Source organism: Chaetura pelagica, unplaced genomic scaffold (assembly GCF_000747805.2).
Source record: "Chaetura pelagica isolate M959 unplaced genomic scaffold, ChaPel_1.0 scaffold46, whole genome shotgun sequence".
Taxonomy (NCBI): Eukaryota; Metazoa; Chordata; class Aves; order Apodiformes; family Apodidae; genus Chaetura; species Chaetura pelagica.
The window spans coordinates 6,354,011-6,367,872 of record NW_009954102.1 but is presented as its reverse complement, the minus strand read 5'-3'; the positions used below and the strand labels follow the sequence as shown (position 1 = coordinate 6,367,872).

The 13,862-nt window shown below is 43.7% G+C and overlaps 2 protein-coding genes across 2 annotated transcripts in view; one reads left to right on the top strand and one right to left on the bottom strand.

The window, feature by feature from the left end:
• The window catches only part of MEP1A (meprin A, alpha (PABA peptide hydrolase)), a 14,685-nt gene extending 12,821 nt beyond the window's left edge, over nucleotides 1–1,864 (top strand). Inside the window, exons 12-14 of the mRNA XM_010002425.1 lie at nucleotides 424–587; nucleotides 1,136–1,343; nucleotides 1,699–1,864. Coding sequence (XP_010000727.1) covers nucleotides 424–587; nucleotides 1,136–1,343; nucleotides 1,699–1,864 — 538 coding nt within the window. The remainder of the gene's footprint in view (nucleotides 1–423; nucleotides 588–1,135; nucleotides 1,344–1,698) is intronic.
• Nucleotides 1,865–8,107: 6,243 nt separating this feature from the next.
• GPR116 (G protein-coupled receptor 116) overlaps nucleotides 8,108–13,862 on the bottom strand; it is a 26,808-nt gene continuing 21,053 nt past the window's right edge. The window contains exons 19-20 of the mRNA XM_010002393.1: nucleotides 9,274–9,358; nucleotides 8,108–8,187 (exon numbers count right to left, since the gene is read on the bottom strand). Coding sequence (XP_010000695.1) covers nucleotides 8,108–8,187; nucleotides 9,274–9,358 — 165 coding nt within the window. The remainder of the gene's footprint in view (nucleotides 8,188–9,273; nucleotides 9,359–13,862) is intronic.

The window sequence follows — 13,862 nt, the reverse complement described above, 5'->3', positions numbered from 1 at the left end:
GAGGTTTTAAGCCTTAGATATGAGGATGTTCAAAAGGACCATAGCAATGAACAAAATCTGCTAGACTCTAAACCTGAGGCAATTGAAAACTGATGAGCAAGTGTTCTTAAGCAGGAAGGAGCTCTTGGCTGGTGTTGACGAGGAGGTAACTTGCATTTAGTTAGTCCTCAATGAAAGGGGAGTTGTGACATTTCAATGCCCTCACATAGACTGAGAGTTCTCATGCAGACCACACCTAAGGATCTGCTGGTACCCATAAGTTGTCAGTCCCCTGTGATTCATTTGGGCATTTCAGCTTTGAACTTGACTTTGCAGCACAAATCCTGTTTAACACTAATGCAGACAAACGTTGTGTCCTACTTCCAGCTGCAGAACTTCCTGGTTCTTATTTGCCACTGGTATTCTTTTTGCAGAGGATAACAGAACCTTAATCTGGGATAAACCATCAACTGCTGGGATATTTGATGCCTCGTGCAATTGCTATAGAAGTCTGTCATGGGGGTGGACTAACTTCATATCCCACAGCCAGATGAGACGGAGAAGCTTCCTGAAAAATGATGACCTGATTATTTTTGCTGAATTTCATGGTAAAGACTCTCCTGGTTCTCTTTGTAAAAATAAATGGGTGATGCTTTCTATCTCTTTTCACACATTCACATAATTATTGCCAGCAATCTCTGAGTTATCTTCTCTTCTAATGGGAATGAGCTTTTAAAAGCATTTCTCTGCTTTAGTTTCAGGTGGGTGACACTGACTAAAGTGATTAGGAGTTTAGAGGAAGCTAAATGGCAATGATTTACTGACGGTTAACTTCTTAGACACCATTAAGAACTCTAACCAACAGCTATGTCCACTTATAAGCACTGAAAATACTAAAAGGCCTTCCTCGCACTTGACATAATTTTTCAACCTGCAGAACACCACTGATTTACCTAACTAGTTACCATAACTTCAGTATTATTTTCTGTCTTGTGATTTCAATACGCAGAACTTGCTGTGTATGGCAAGAGGGCAACTGGTCAAGGAGTATCCTCTGGTCCACAAAGGACCCTGCAAGCCCTGGTATGAAGGATACAACACAGAGCATCACTCACTGTTATCTTATATATTTCCTCTCTATTTCCTTTTTTAAAAGATATAACTCACCTCAATTACACTGAAGTCCCTGTTAAACCTCAACAATCTTCCTTCATGGAAGACCTCACTCTTGAGAGGCAGAAGAGAGCGGCCCAGGATACAGAGCCCATTCAAGACCAGCTGCCTTATCTGCAAGACCCTTGTGACCCAAACCCTTGCCAGAATGATGGAATCTGTGTCAGTGTGAAAGGGAGAGCAAGCTGCAGGTACCATGGATCTCTTTCCTGCTTACTTAGATTTTCTTCTGAACCAAATCATGCAGCTAATAAGTATTCAGAGCTACAGACCTCAGAGGCCTGAGCTATTTAAGGAGCAGTAGGAGCAAAACACTTCACTGCAGTGACCAGTTTCTACTAGCAGTCATAAGGGGAGGCAAAGCAACCCCATTCTGTGATGCTTCCAAGGGATGCAAATAAGCTACAAGCAAGATGGAGATGTTGTGATATGAACCTCTCTAATGGGAACTGCCCATCTGGGCTAGTGAGCGTGAAGACCTTGAGGTGGGCCTATAGGGCAGGACAAAACCCCTGATTCATGTGAATCTGTGCTTTATTTTCCCAGGTGCCCATCAGGACAAGCCTTCTTCTTTACTGGTGAGAGATGTCAATCAATGCAGATCCATGGGAACATTCTGGGAATAACAGTTGGTGGAATTGCTGGAACTATTGTTTTAACCATTGTCCTGATTTCCATGATGGCTGGACGACAAAGAGCTGCAGGGTTATAAATCACAGCCTGGTGGTTTTCCATAGTTCATAAGACATAATTTTCCAGTGAAAAAATATGAATACAACTTGTAGAAGATCAGTCAGCATATGAATGAAATGCTCTATCAACACCTTTGGAGAACCTTGTTTACTCTGCAGGACTTGGCAGTTAGAGAACTGCTGCCCAGTGAAAGTTTGTACCCTGTGTCTCTTGTGTGTTCTTTGAGTGTTTCATTTCTTCATCCAGTAGGAAGCAGCAGGTCTAAGGGCCCATACATTTACTTTCAGCCACAGTTCAAACATGAATAAGAGGTAGAACCTCTCATGACACTGGAAGAAGTCACACAGAAGAACATTTTTTTAAGATTCTAGAAATATTCCTGTAGAAATTACTCAAGAAATCTGAAGGGTACAAATCCATAGTAGAGTACATCAGCACTCATTTTCCATGGAACTGTGCTGGTTTAAAAAAGCTGATTAGCTTATTACATAGGATTAATAGTAAACTACTATTATATATTTTTGGCCAATTCTCTAGTAGGGAAATAATTTCATATTAAAGCTAGTTTTCTTTCTAGAAGGCCTCATCACATAATGTTTTCAAATATTCAAGTGTAAAACTATCCTGTGGGCACAATCCAAAATTATTTTAAACACCTCCCTTGATTTCAACAGGGAGTTAATGAAATTGAAGCAGATGGATCACCAATTATCAGAGGACTGGATCTTCAGTCTTCTTTAATTTACTATTAAATTAATATCCTTTTGGAAATCAAGTCAAGGAGAGAGGTGAGAGTGTAGGAAGATGAAGACTGGCCTGTGATACTGGTAGATGCTGGATAAGGTGTTAACACCCTAGAAATTGTGGCAGGTGACAGGAAGCATCTGACTCAGTATACCCCAAGATCTCTACTTTCAAGGGCTCTACCAGTTTACACACTTGAAAATTTGTTACCTAGGCTTCCTCTGAAAGCAGTTTCTTGCAAATTGGGACAGAACAAGTTCAGAATGAAAATGTTAAATAATCACAGAGGGTGAAGCTAACCTTGTGTGGGAAACTGCTCTTTTTCTTCCTCACACACCTTGTATCTATCACATACTTATAAGAAAGGTTGGCAGCCAAGGGAAAATGTACTCTTGTTGCAGTAGGTTGTTCACAGGGAGCTGGTTTCTGCTCATTATTACACTTGAATTAATCCTGGTGATCACACCAGTCCTATAAACAAGGACAAACCATCCACATCATAGTGTATTTAATTAAGGCATTATCAACTCTGACCCTCTGATTCTTTGCATTAGGAATAAAATAAACACTTATAAGAGCTTTTCCTACAATATGTCTGCCTGACTGGCTGGAGCTCACCACAAATCTGACCACCTTCTGCCCTCTGGATTAGGGGACTACCCTTTAGGTCAAGAGACTGCCACCCAGGTTGAAAAGCTCATCAATTAAGCAAGGTTATGGAATGAAAAAGGCGAGATCCATAAAAATTAATAAAATTAGTTAATGTGTGAGACAGAGAGGATCCAGGCAAATCCTAGTTAAGTCATACCCTGCACATAATATTGGTGTCCCTAGAGTAAAGGGACACCAAGAATAAGACTGTAGGTTGTCACCACTCTAAAAACATGTGTACACTCTGACACTGTTCATTTTACTTAGATAGAGAAAGCCCATGTCTTCAGCACCTGCCAAACCACACACTGACTCTGCTCTGCCAGGGCAACTTATGATACTGTCCAGTTATAGAGGATGTCCCAGCAGGTGATATTTGGTGCACTTAGGTCCTACTTGATGCTTTGGCGAAACCTGGGAAAAAAAGTCTGTCCCCAGCCCCATGAGAAGGGGATGGAGCTGCTCTCCTCCAGGAAAGAGGAAACTTCTGTCCAGTCCACATGTGGGACATGTCCTGCTGCCTTGCAGGGCCTTACTGGGATCTGTTGGTTGCTGCTTCATGTCCTGCTGGTGCTGGGGCCTTCTCAAGGGAGGCTGTTGGACCTGCTAGTGCTATTGGTGGCTGGGTCCACGGATTTCTTTTCCCCACATCTGGAAGCTGATTTTGCCCTGCTCTCAGGCAACTTCAGAGCCTGCTGGCAGCAAGATGTGATGGGAAAGATGACAGGACCTGACCTTGCTCCCTTTGGATGGTGTTACCATGCTGCCTTGTTTAATTAGGGCAGGTGTGCACCTGGACATTGAGGTACTGCAGCATATCCAGAGAGAAGGGCAATGAAGCTGGTGAAGGGTCTGGAGGAAAAAGTCTCATAAGGAGCAGCTGAGGTTACTGGAATTGTTTAGTTTGAAGAAGAGGAGGCTGAGGCCAGACCTTCTTGCTCTCTACAACCACCTGAAAAGAGGTTGGAGTGAGGTGGGAGTTGGTCTCTTCTCTGTGGTAACAAGCAACAGAACAAGAGGAAATGACCTCAACTTGTGCAACGGGAGGTTTAGCTTGGATATTATGAAGAAACTTCTTCACTGAAGAGATTATCAAATGCTGGAAGCAGCTGCCCTGGGAGGTGGTTGAATCACCACCCCTGGAGGTGTTTAAAAGATGCGTAGTCGTGGTTTAGGGTTTCAGGGATGTGGTTTAGCACAGGACTCTGTAGAGGCAGGTTAATGGTTGGATCGTAAAGGTCTTTTCCAACCCCAGCCAGGCCTTCGTCACCTCTGTGGCTCTGCCCTCTCCACAGCACATCCAGGTTCTTACCAGCTGTTTGTGACAGGGTGGTTAGGGAAGTTACATCAGCACTGTGGGCAAGGATGGGAAGTTTAGGGAGGCCCTAATCTTGGGGAAGGTGGGGAAGCAGATGTGGGTCCAGAGGAAGGCTGTGGAGATGGTCAGGAGCACCCCTCCTATGGAGACAGACTGAGAGAGCTGGGATGGCTCAGCCTGGAGAAGAGAAGGCTCTGGAGAGCCCTTGGAGCACCTTCCAGTACCTGAAGAGAACATACAAGAAAGCTGGAGAGGGACCTTTTTGCTGGCGCATGGAGTGATTGGAGAAGTGGTAAAGATTTCAACCTGGAAGAAGGTAGATTTGGAGTATATATTAGGAAAACAAAAAAATTCTGTGAGGGTGGTAAGACTCTAGCACAGGTTTCCCAAGGAAGTTGTGGCTGCTGCCCAGAAGTATTCAAGGCCAGGTTGGATGGGGCTTGGAGTAACCTGGTCTAGTAGGAGGTGTCCCTGCCCATGGCAGGGAGGTTGGAACTAGATGACCTTTAAGGTCCTTTCCAACCCAAACCGTTCTGTGATTCTGTGACTGCTTATGTGAGGAAGACCATAGGAACTTGGATGACTGGAAAGGGAAGATACAGAACACAAGTGGAACAGGTGGATACAGAACACAAGCCTGTAAAAAATGAGCATCATTTCTGCTGCTCAGGTGATTATCAAATCCACCTGAGGTCACAGGTGGTGCAAGGTAAGATGCAGTTGGACATACCTTGCATACTGGGCATTTTGTAGATGAGCAGGGGGGTGTGACATTTTATTCTTGCCCAACTTGACTTTTTCAAAATGCAGCTGTTTCTTTAACATGTTTCCTGGGGCACTATAAGAAGAAAACATGCTGGCCAGACTGCTGAGCCATGAAAGCATCAGAGATCAAAGCATAATTGTCTTCATGATCCAAATAAAAGGTTTCAGAACTACCCACCCAGTAAACCCCAGTTGTGGGCCACATTGATTTTTCACTGGCCACTGTCATGTAGATAAAATGGTCCTGGGCTCATTGTATTGCTCATATTGAAAGTTCCCGAGGTCTTTTAGGAATGAAGGGTGAAATCTGGGCTTGAAGCACATGAGAGTTGTTCAGCAACTGTAACAATCCAAAAAGTCTAAGCAGGGAGAGTGAGAGAAGGCAGGTCTGTGCTTAAGAGACCTGTTTGTCACAATGCCCTCCTTCACTATTTTTCCTGACCTAGAATAAATCAGAGGAAGGTGCCAAGGCAGTGACTGTTCTCCAACCAATGTTCTAAAAGGTGGGTAAGGGAGAGATCCCTCCCACTCCAGAGATGAGGTGAACCTGGTAGGTTCTTTTTTCAATACACTTTAACTTAGTGCCCTGCAGCTGAGCAGCAGAAGGTACACAAGTGAGAGCAATCATCAGGAGACAAGCCCTGTGACAGCCCTCAATTCAGAGGGAGGTGAATAGAGGGATATTGGCTTTGATCAGGAAAAAAGGGAGGTCAGGATGAAGGATTGGGCCAGCTGACCAAAATGTCAGACTCCTGAAGAAAGCAAACTCTTGTTAATCCCTCTGCTCACATTTTCTGTGGCAATGACCCAGCTCTAGCTGCTGAGGGTGGGTAGGAGGGCTATAGAGGGGTTGCTGCCATGTGTTTGCAGTTCTTCCTCCCTTCAGTACTCCCACCTTCTTGTGTCTCCCTTTTAATCTTGATCCATGTATAAATACAAGTGAAGCCTTGGCTCCAAGTCTTTAAGAATGGCACTGTGAATTTCTTAGCTGCTTCTCTTTCATGAGCTGTCATGGCTTGTGTAACACTGGCAAGGACCTTGCTTTTGAAGATCCACCTAAAGATGGCCCTTCAGTGCCAGACAGCTTGGCATGACATCCTGATTTCTCATTCAGATACAGCTGAGACCCAGGCTTTGCTGAACTGAAAGGTGTGGTGAACCTCAGAGGTTTAATGTCTGCAGAGATAAGGTGTGGTGGGACAGTGCTGGCTGCAAGGACATGTGCTTTACAGTTTATATAAAGTCTATTCTAACTCAGTGGGAGTGGGTGGTTCTGCAGCAGGTCAAAATTGCACAAGCTCCTTCCAGAATGGGTTAGACCAAGTGGCTACCCAAAGGCAAATTTTGCTTGGAATAATGTGGAAGTAACTGATTTTCAAGTTTCCATTGACCATGCAGTTCAGAGACATACTGGATTTTCAAATAGTTCTTAATCTGACTTGGTTCTAGTTCTAGTATTTCATCTACATCTTCAAGCAAAAAGAAATTGCTTTCAGTATAAATAATACATTTGATTGATGCTTGTTTATTGTCTCCAGTCATCACCACCTGCCCATACCAAACCATCACACATGCTTGTAACTGCAGGCAACAGGTTCCCATCCTGGTTCATCTCCAAGTTCTTGGAACAGGTTCACTGCTGGTAAATATAGGTCTGATTCCCAACAACCAAATTGGGCTATATTACCTGACAGCAGTATTTGGTATTTGCCTTCAGGATTCCATCTATCATTTTACATTAAGTTTTGTAACATTTGTGTGTGGTATAAATACTTGGCAGGCTCTCTCATAGCCCTCTACTTAAAATGGGAGTCCTACCTTTAGAGGTATAGAAGCTTGGAAATAATTGATTCCACAGGTGTAGTATTATAGCAATAATTTATATAAAACCTTTCATCCTGCCTGGCACATGACAGTTTATATTCATGGCAGAGTTGACTCTCTCAGCCCTCCAAGCGTGATTGTCCTCTGAGAGGAGACCCAAACACACAGACTTTACACAAGAGACTCCTTGCTTACTTAACACAACTATGCATTAAATAAATGCAGTCCCCTCTGTGGTAGAGGGCAGCAACCATCTCTGTCTTACCATGTATCAAGGGAAGGACAATTATAGTTATGGATATAAAGCTTCCTTTTCAAAAAAGCACCACGTGGAGCTTTCAGTATGTCCATCTGAAAGAAGACCACGCAGGAATCATCACAATCTTCATGTTATCTAAGTCAAAAGTGAAGACCTGAAATGGACCTTCTGAGTTGTGAATCTTTACTTCCAGAAAGTCTTAAATAGAAAGTGGAGAGCACTATACCCTATGGTCTTTCCAGACTTTAATGTGAAGGCAGGAGAGAAGCTATGAGGTACTCGTGTATCTATACAGGCCTTTGGAATATTCAAGGAGTTGATAGTGGAAATACTAAAACCACTGGACAACAGCTGTTTATAGCACTGCAATTCATGGCTCAGTATTGCATAGTGCTAAGCACCTTCTTAAAGGCTGAGAATTCTTCACTCCCAATATTTTTCCCAGGACTCAAAGGCCTTCGAATCCTTCCAAGTTTGAAACGTCGTCTCTTCTGAGTTTTGCAGCTGCTGTAAAATTCCACTTCTCAAAGCTTCCCTGCCTTGCATGGTAACCAGAAATGATTATTCCAGAAGAATGCACCAAGGCACAGTTTAGTCAAAGTGAAGCAGTCCACTTCTTGGTGACTCACAGGTGCTTTTGTATGTGTCTTGGAAAGGGCAGAGGTCCTTTCAGCATGACAGGATTTAGCATTTGCAGTGTCTCAGTTAAGCAAAGAATATGCCTTGGAAGTGTTTTCAGAGGAAGAGCTGGATGGCTCTGAAGAAGATACTGTGTATTTCCCTGCAAAATTAAGCATAATAGTTAGACATAAGGAAAGATAGCATGGGACATGTTAGCATGGCAAAGTAAGGACAGTTAGACCTGTCCAGATGACCCAGGTGACTTTGACTTGGTCTGCAGCCCTGATACTAGCTGGGTTACAGTAATACCAGCAACCACAGAAGTCAATATGTTGGGTGACAAAGCCATGACATGTCAGCTTGAACTGGCAGTCATGCCATAGGGTAGTAATTTACACAAATGGGGAGACTTAGTGGTCATCCTTGAGGATGGGGATGCACACAGAACACATGCTCTTCCGATAAATCCCAGCTCCCTCCTCCTTGTGACCACAGGCTCTAAACTAAGATCCAGGCACAGAGAGCCCAAGAGTAGTGTGGAAAAGAGTGCTAGTAATAGGGGAGTTTCAGGGGGCAGCAGCATGTGAGGCAGCTGGGGGCAAGTCTCATTCTTGTGGGAGGTTTCTGTATCTGGCTAGTTGTACTCATGTGAACCTACTGTAGGGCAGAGACCAACTTCTTGTTCCATTATCTGACTGATAAACAGAATCTTAAAAGCAGTTGCTTCCCTACATTAAACTCCTTTGTATCCTACTTTGACCAAATGTCACCATCTTCTCTCAGCAATGGTTGGATGCATAGATTGCACATTTAGGAATTAAATTCCTCATCTTTTCAGCAATGCTTCTTGCAAAAAAAAAAGTCATAACTGAAATGGTAACAACCATAAAATGACTGCCAGATAACTTTTGAAGCACCTGAACAGTAAATGAACTGAGGAGCACTGTGTTATGATACCATTAAGCTCAAAACAAAGCTTGAGTAGTGGGTTTTAGAACTGGTGAAACATGCCACCATCCAGAACTTGTTTTAGCATTAGGCAATTATACTGCCAGCATTATGCTGCAACCAGGAGCAATTATGCCAATGATTCCAATGGCTTATTACAGTTTATTTGTATTAGAAGATAAACAATCATCTATGGATGGATGGACAGACAAATAGATTGATATCAGCATAGACTAAGAATGTGAATGCAGGCAAAACCTTGTTTGTGCTTCAGTAGGAAAGATCTATTGTCACATACCTGTTTTGCCACATAAATTGTTAAAGGTTCTTGAAAATGGATAGCTCATAGCAAGCATTGGTGTCACCAGGATCAAGGAGGATGACTGTAAGAGAGAGAATTGTGTTTTGTCAAAAGCCTAGAACTTTCTTTGAGGGGGAAAAAAAAGTTGACAATAAAATGTTATTTAGTAGTACAAACAAACAACTCCTGGAGGGATAAGTTAAATGTTTGTGAAGCATCAGATTCACGCATTTGCATGTTTATGATGGCAAAGAAGGAGATCAGCTTCAAAAGAAACCACAGGACACAACCTGCCTGTCTGTAACTGCTGTCCAGGGAGCACGGATTAGGCTCCAGTTTGCTATATCAGACAGTACAAAGTTCTGGTTCTTCGTCTGAGGAAGTACATGCGTTAAGGTAGCCAGAAAAGCTAAGATTGATGTGCTTGCAGATGGTCACAGCCTGAAATAATCAGAGGCAAATTTAACTTGACACACTAGAGGGCACTGGAACACAACTCTCTGCAGTTCAGGTGGGAAGGAAGAAGCTTTTTTGCTTCTTTAAAAAAAATCTAGGTGAATGATTCTGGGAATCCTACATAAAGAAACGTGAGGCAGAAGCTGCATCTTTCCTGTCTTGTTCTGACACAGGATCTGACTGTGGCAGATGGTTGGAGCTCTTAAAACTTGCAGCACTGCTCCGCCTGGCTAATCATAGAATCACAGAATGGTTTGGGTACCTTAAAGATCACCTAGTTCCAACCCCCTGCCATGGGCAGGGACATCTCCCACTAGACCAGGCTGCTCCAAGCCCCATCCAACCTGGCCTTCAGCATTTCCAGGGAGGGAGCTACAGCTTCTCTGGGCAACCTGTGCCAGTGTCTCAGCACCCTCACAGCTAAGAGCTTCTTCATGAAGTCCTTATCACAGGCTGCCTCCTCCTGGGCCTTCAGCACATTGCTGGAGGGGACATGGAAGAGTCACTACTCAGTCCAATACTGGTTTAATATTCTCATTAATTATATAGATTGGGAAAAGTGCACCCTCACCATGTCTGAAAGTGATAAAAAACTGGAAGTAATGCCTTGTAGATCAGATGAGGCTGCTGTCAGTCAGAGGGACCTCAACAGGCTGGAGTAATGGGATGACAGGAATCTTACAGAGTTCAGCAATGGGAAATGTGAAGTCTGCCTGTCCCTGGGGAGGAACAACCCCATGAAGCAGGACATGCTGAGGGCTGTCTGACTGGAAGAGTATAAAGACAGAGCCAGAGTTTTCTCACTGATGCCCAGTGAAAGGACAAGAGTCAGTGGGAACAAATATAAATACAGGAAATCCCACTGTGTTGGTTTTGGCTAGGCTAGAGTATGGCTGAGGCTGTATTTCAGATTTATGCTGAAAACAGTGTTGATAATGCAGAGATGTTTTTATTTTCACTGAGCAGAGCTTACACAGAGCCAAGGCCTTCTCTGCTTCTCACCCCACAAGCAAGAAGGCTGGGGGTGCACAAGAAGTTGGGACACAGCTGGGACAGCTGACCCCAGCTGACCAGAGGGATATTCCATACCATAAGATGTCATGCTCAGCATAAAAAGCTGGGGGAAGAAGAAGGAGGAAGGGGAACATTTTTTGAGTGACAGCATTTGTCTTCCCAAGTAACAGTTGTTTTGTTTGCATGCATGAATTTGGTTTACCTATTAAATTGTCTTTATATCAATCCAAGAGGGGTTTTTTTCACTTTTGCCCTTCCAATTCTCCCCTCCCATCCCACTGGGGAAGAGTGAGTTTAGGTGCTGCTGAGGTTAAACTACAACACCTACTTAGAAACTTTTTCACAGTGAGGGTGGTCAAACACAGGAAAAGGTTGCACAGAGATATTGTGGAGTCTCCATCCTTGGATCTACTCAAAACTCAACTGCACATGGCCCTGAGCTCTAAAGGACCATGCTCTGAGAGGGAGGCTGGTACTGGATGATCTCTGGAGGTACTTTCCAATTTCAGCAATTCACGGATTCTTGTGGAAGCTGAGGTGATTTCAGGCAACACTTCTCCTCTGAGCTGACAGTCCAGCCTTAATGGACTCCTTAATTCCATTCCATATGTTCCCATCTATCTTAACTATGCTGGTTTTTAAGTCTGTTTCCCAGTTCTTTAGGAATATCTCTGCAGGCTTTTCTGAATAAACCCTCTTCAGTTACCAATATAAAACTACGTGTTATTGTCACCTAAAGGTGATGCTATCATTTACCACAATTTTATTTTTCCTCCCCAGGTGTCAGTGGTTAGATTCTGATGCCTTCAATCCCTTACCCATCCTGTGTGGCTTCTTTGGTAAGGAGTTATAAATGCAGAGGTGTAAACTGAAAGAAGCTTTTATTTGTTAGAATACACAGAGTTATCCATCCTCATGCAGCCATCCCAGATAAAGGTATTTTATCCCTGTTGGCTGAAACTTCTGTATTCAGTGTCTGGGAAGGTGGCCCCTCTTGTGCAGGGGTGCAGATGAGCACACCTTTGCCACCAGCAGGAGGAGGACAAGAAGCTCTGTAGCTGCAATGTCTTCAGCCAGCAGAGTTCCTGTGAGGTGAATATTAGTCCATGGCCTCAACTCTTGGCCCCCTCCTGGGGCTGTGAGATTCCTCCTGGGTCACCGAGGCTATGGCCCCCCTGTGTGCTCAGCCTCCCATATTCTGCTTTAAGAGGTTTGCCAAGACCCAGTGTAAAAGCAGTTCACTCTGTGGTTTTCCCCCTTTCTTTACACTACCTTTCTAATGGGTAGTGGTTGCTTCATGTCATGGACAGTTTTGCACTTGGTTGGATCCAAGGATCCTCTAGCCCAGTCACTTCTCCAAGGTGACTATAGCAGAGGCCTTAGAGAAGAGTTTTGCAAAAGGCAGGTGAACTTGCAGCAGCACATCTGCAGAATGTTCTTTCCACCTCTGGTTGTCAGAGGCACAGGGACTTCTGGAGGCAGAGGCAAGACCATGGTTTACCAGCCCTTCATGGGAAAGGAAAGTGTCAGACATGCAGGAGCAAGGAGGTCTGTGTCTCCTTTTTCTCCTTTGACTCTGCCGCTCATTAGTCCTCAATTGTCATACTGGATGTCCATGGCTGCCCAGTAGCTCCCAGCAGCTGAGCCAGACAGGTGCCCCCTTTGCAAACTGCCATTGAGCATTTTTATTGTTTTTCAGATTCTTGATTACTGGAGCACAAATTGAAATGGAAGAAATTCCATTTAATGCTAAGAAAAAGCTCTTTTTGTGCAGAGGCTGCCAAAGCACCACAGCTTTCTGTCCAAAGACCTTGTGGATTCTCCAGCTTTAGAGACAGTGGAAAACCTGATGGGAAAATATCCTAAGCTACCTCCTCTAGTTTCCCTTGCCTTGAGCAGTAGGTTTGGACTAGATGATCTCCAGAGGTTCTTTCCAACCTCAGCTGTTCCATGATTCTGTTACATCTCTGTTCTGCAGGAACACTGCCAGCTTTTTTGTCCTGAATGTATTCCTCAGCAGTCATTTTCCTGAGGCACTGTGCAAACTTTATTTTTAATTTGAAAGATGGTAGTGGAACTATTTTCCCCTTTAATGTGAATGTCTATCCTGAGCAGAAGTGTTTCCAGACACCTAATTAAGCTGTGTTTCAAAGCAAGGATGAATGCAAGACTCACTTGGTCCAGGGAAGTTCTCTGCAGAAGGAAGAGAAGCCTTCTAGGATCTTCCTTAAGGATCCAGTCTTTGCAACATTATTTCTTTGTTCTTTAGGCACTGAATGTTTTGGGTTAAATACAGGAATTTGCTGGGTATAGGACCCAGATCTTCCTTCTTCTAGGAATGTGTCAAGGCTGCTTGGTTCCAGAACCACATTCAATTATCTTCTATCTTTTGCTCATTGAAATTTGAGTCTTTGCTGCACACAGACATGATTTTTACAAAAGACTCACACTTCTACCCATTTCTGTTCCCAGCATTAAGTGCAAGGTAACCTGTCTCTTTGTCTCATGAGTTCAAGTTGCAATATTTCCATCTTTTTCTGCTCATAGCTGAAGGGCATCTTCCCCAAGAAGTTCTCTTAGGTTGTAAATAAATAATGGTGCCACTGAAGTTTTCTGTTCTCTAACTTAAAGTTTCAGTTACATTTTGTGGTTGATTTATTGTGGAATTTAAAGCAAATGTCCAGTGACCTCCTTCTAATTTTTTACCAGTTATAAGTGCAATCACAGAATATCTCTGGCTGGAAGATCATCCAGTCCAGCCTTAGACCCAACACCACAAACTCACCACTAAACCATGTCCCTAAACACCAGGTCCACATGCCATTTAAATGCCTCCAGAGATGGTGACTCCACCACTGCCCTGGGCAAACTATTCCAATGCCTGACAACCCTTTCAGTGAAGAAATGCTTCCTAATACCTAACCTAAACCTCCCCTGTTGCAGCCTGCATCCATTCTCTCTGGTCTTCTCACATTTCATATCACGTTGCCCTTTTCTGGACATGCTTCAGCACTTCTATGTCCTTCTTATAGTGAGGAACCCAGAACTGAACAAGATATTCAAGGTGTGGCCTCCCCAGCACCGAGCACAGGGGGATGATCACCTCCATATTCCTG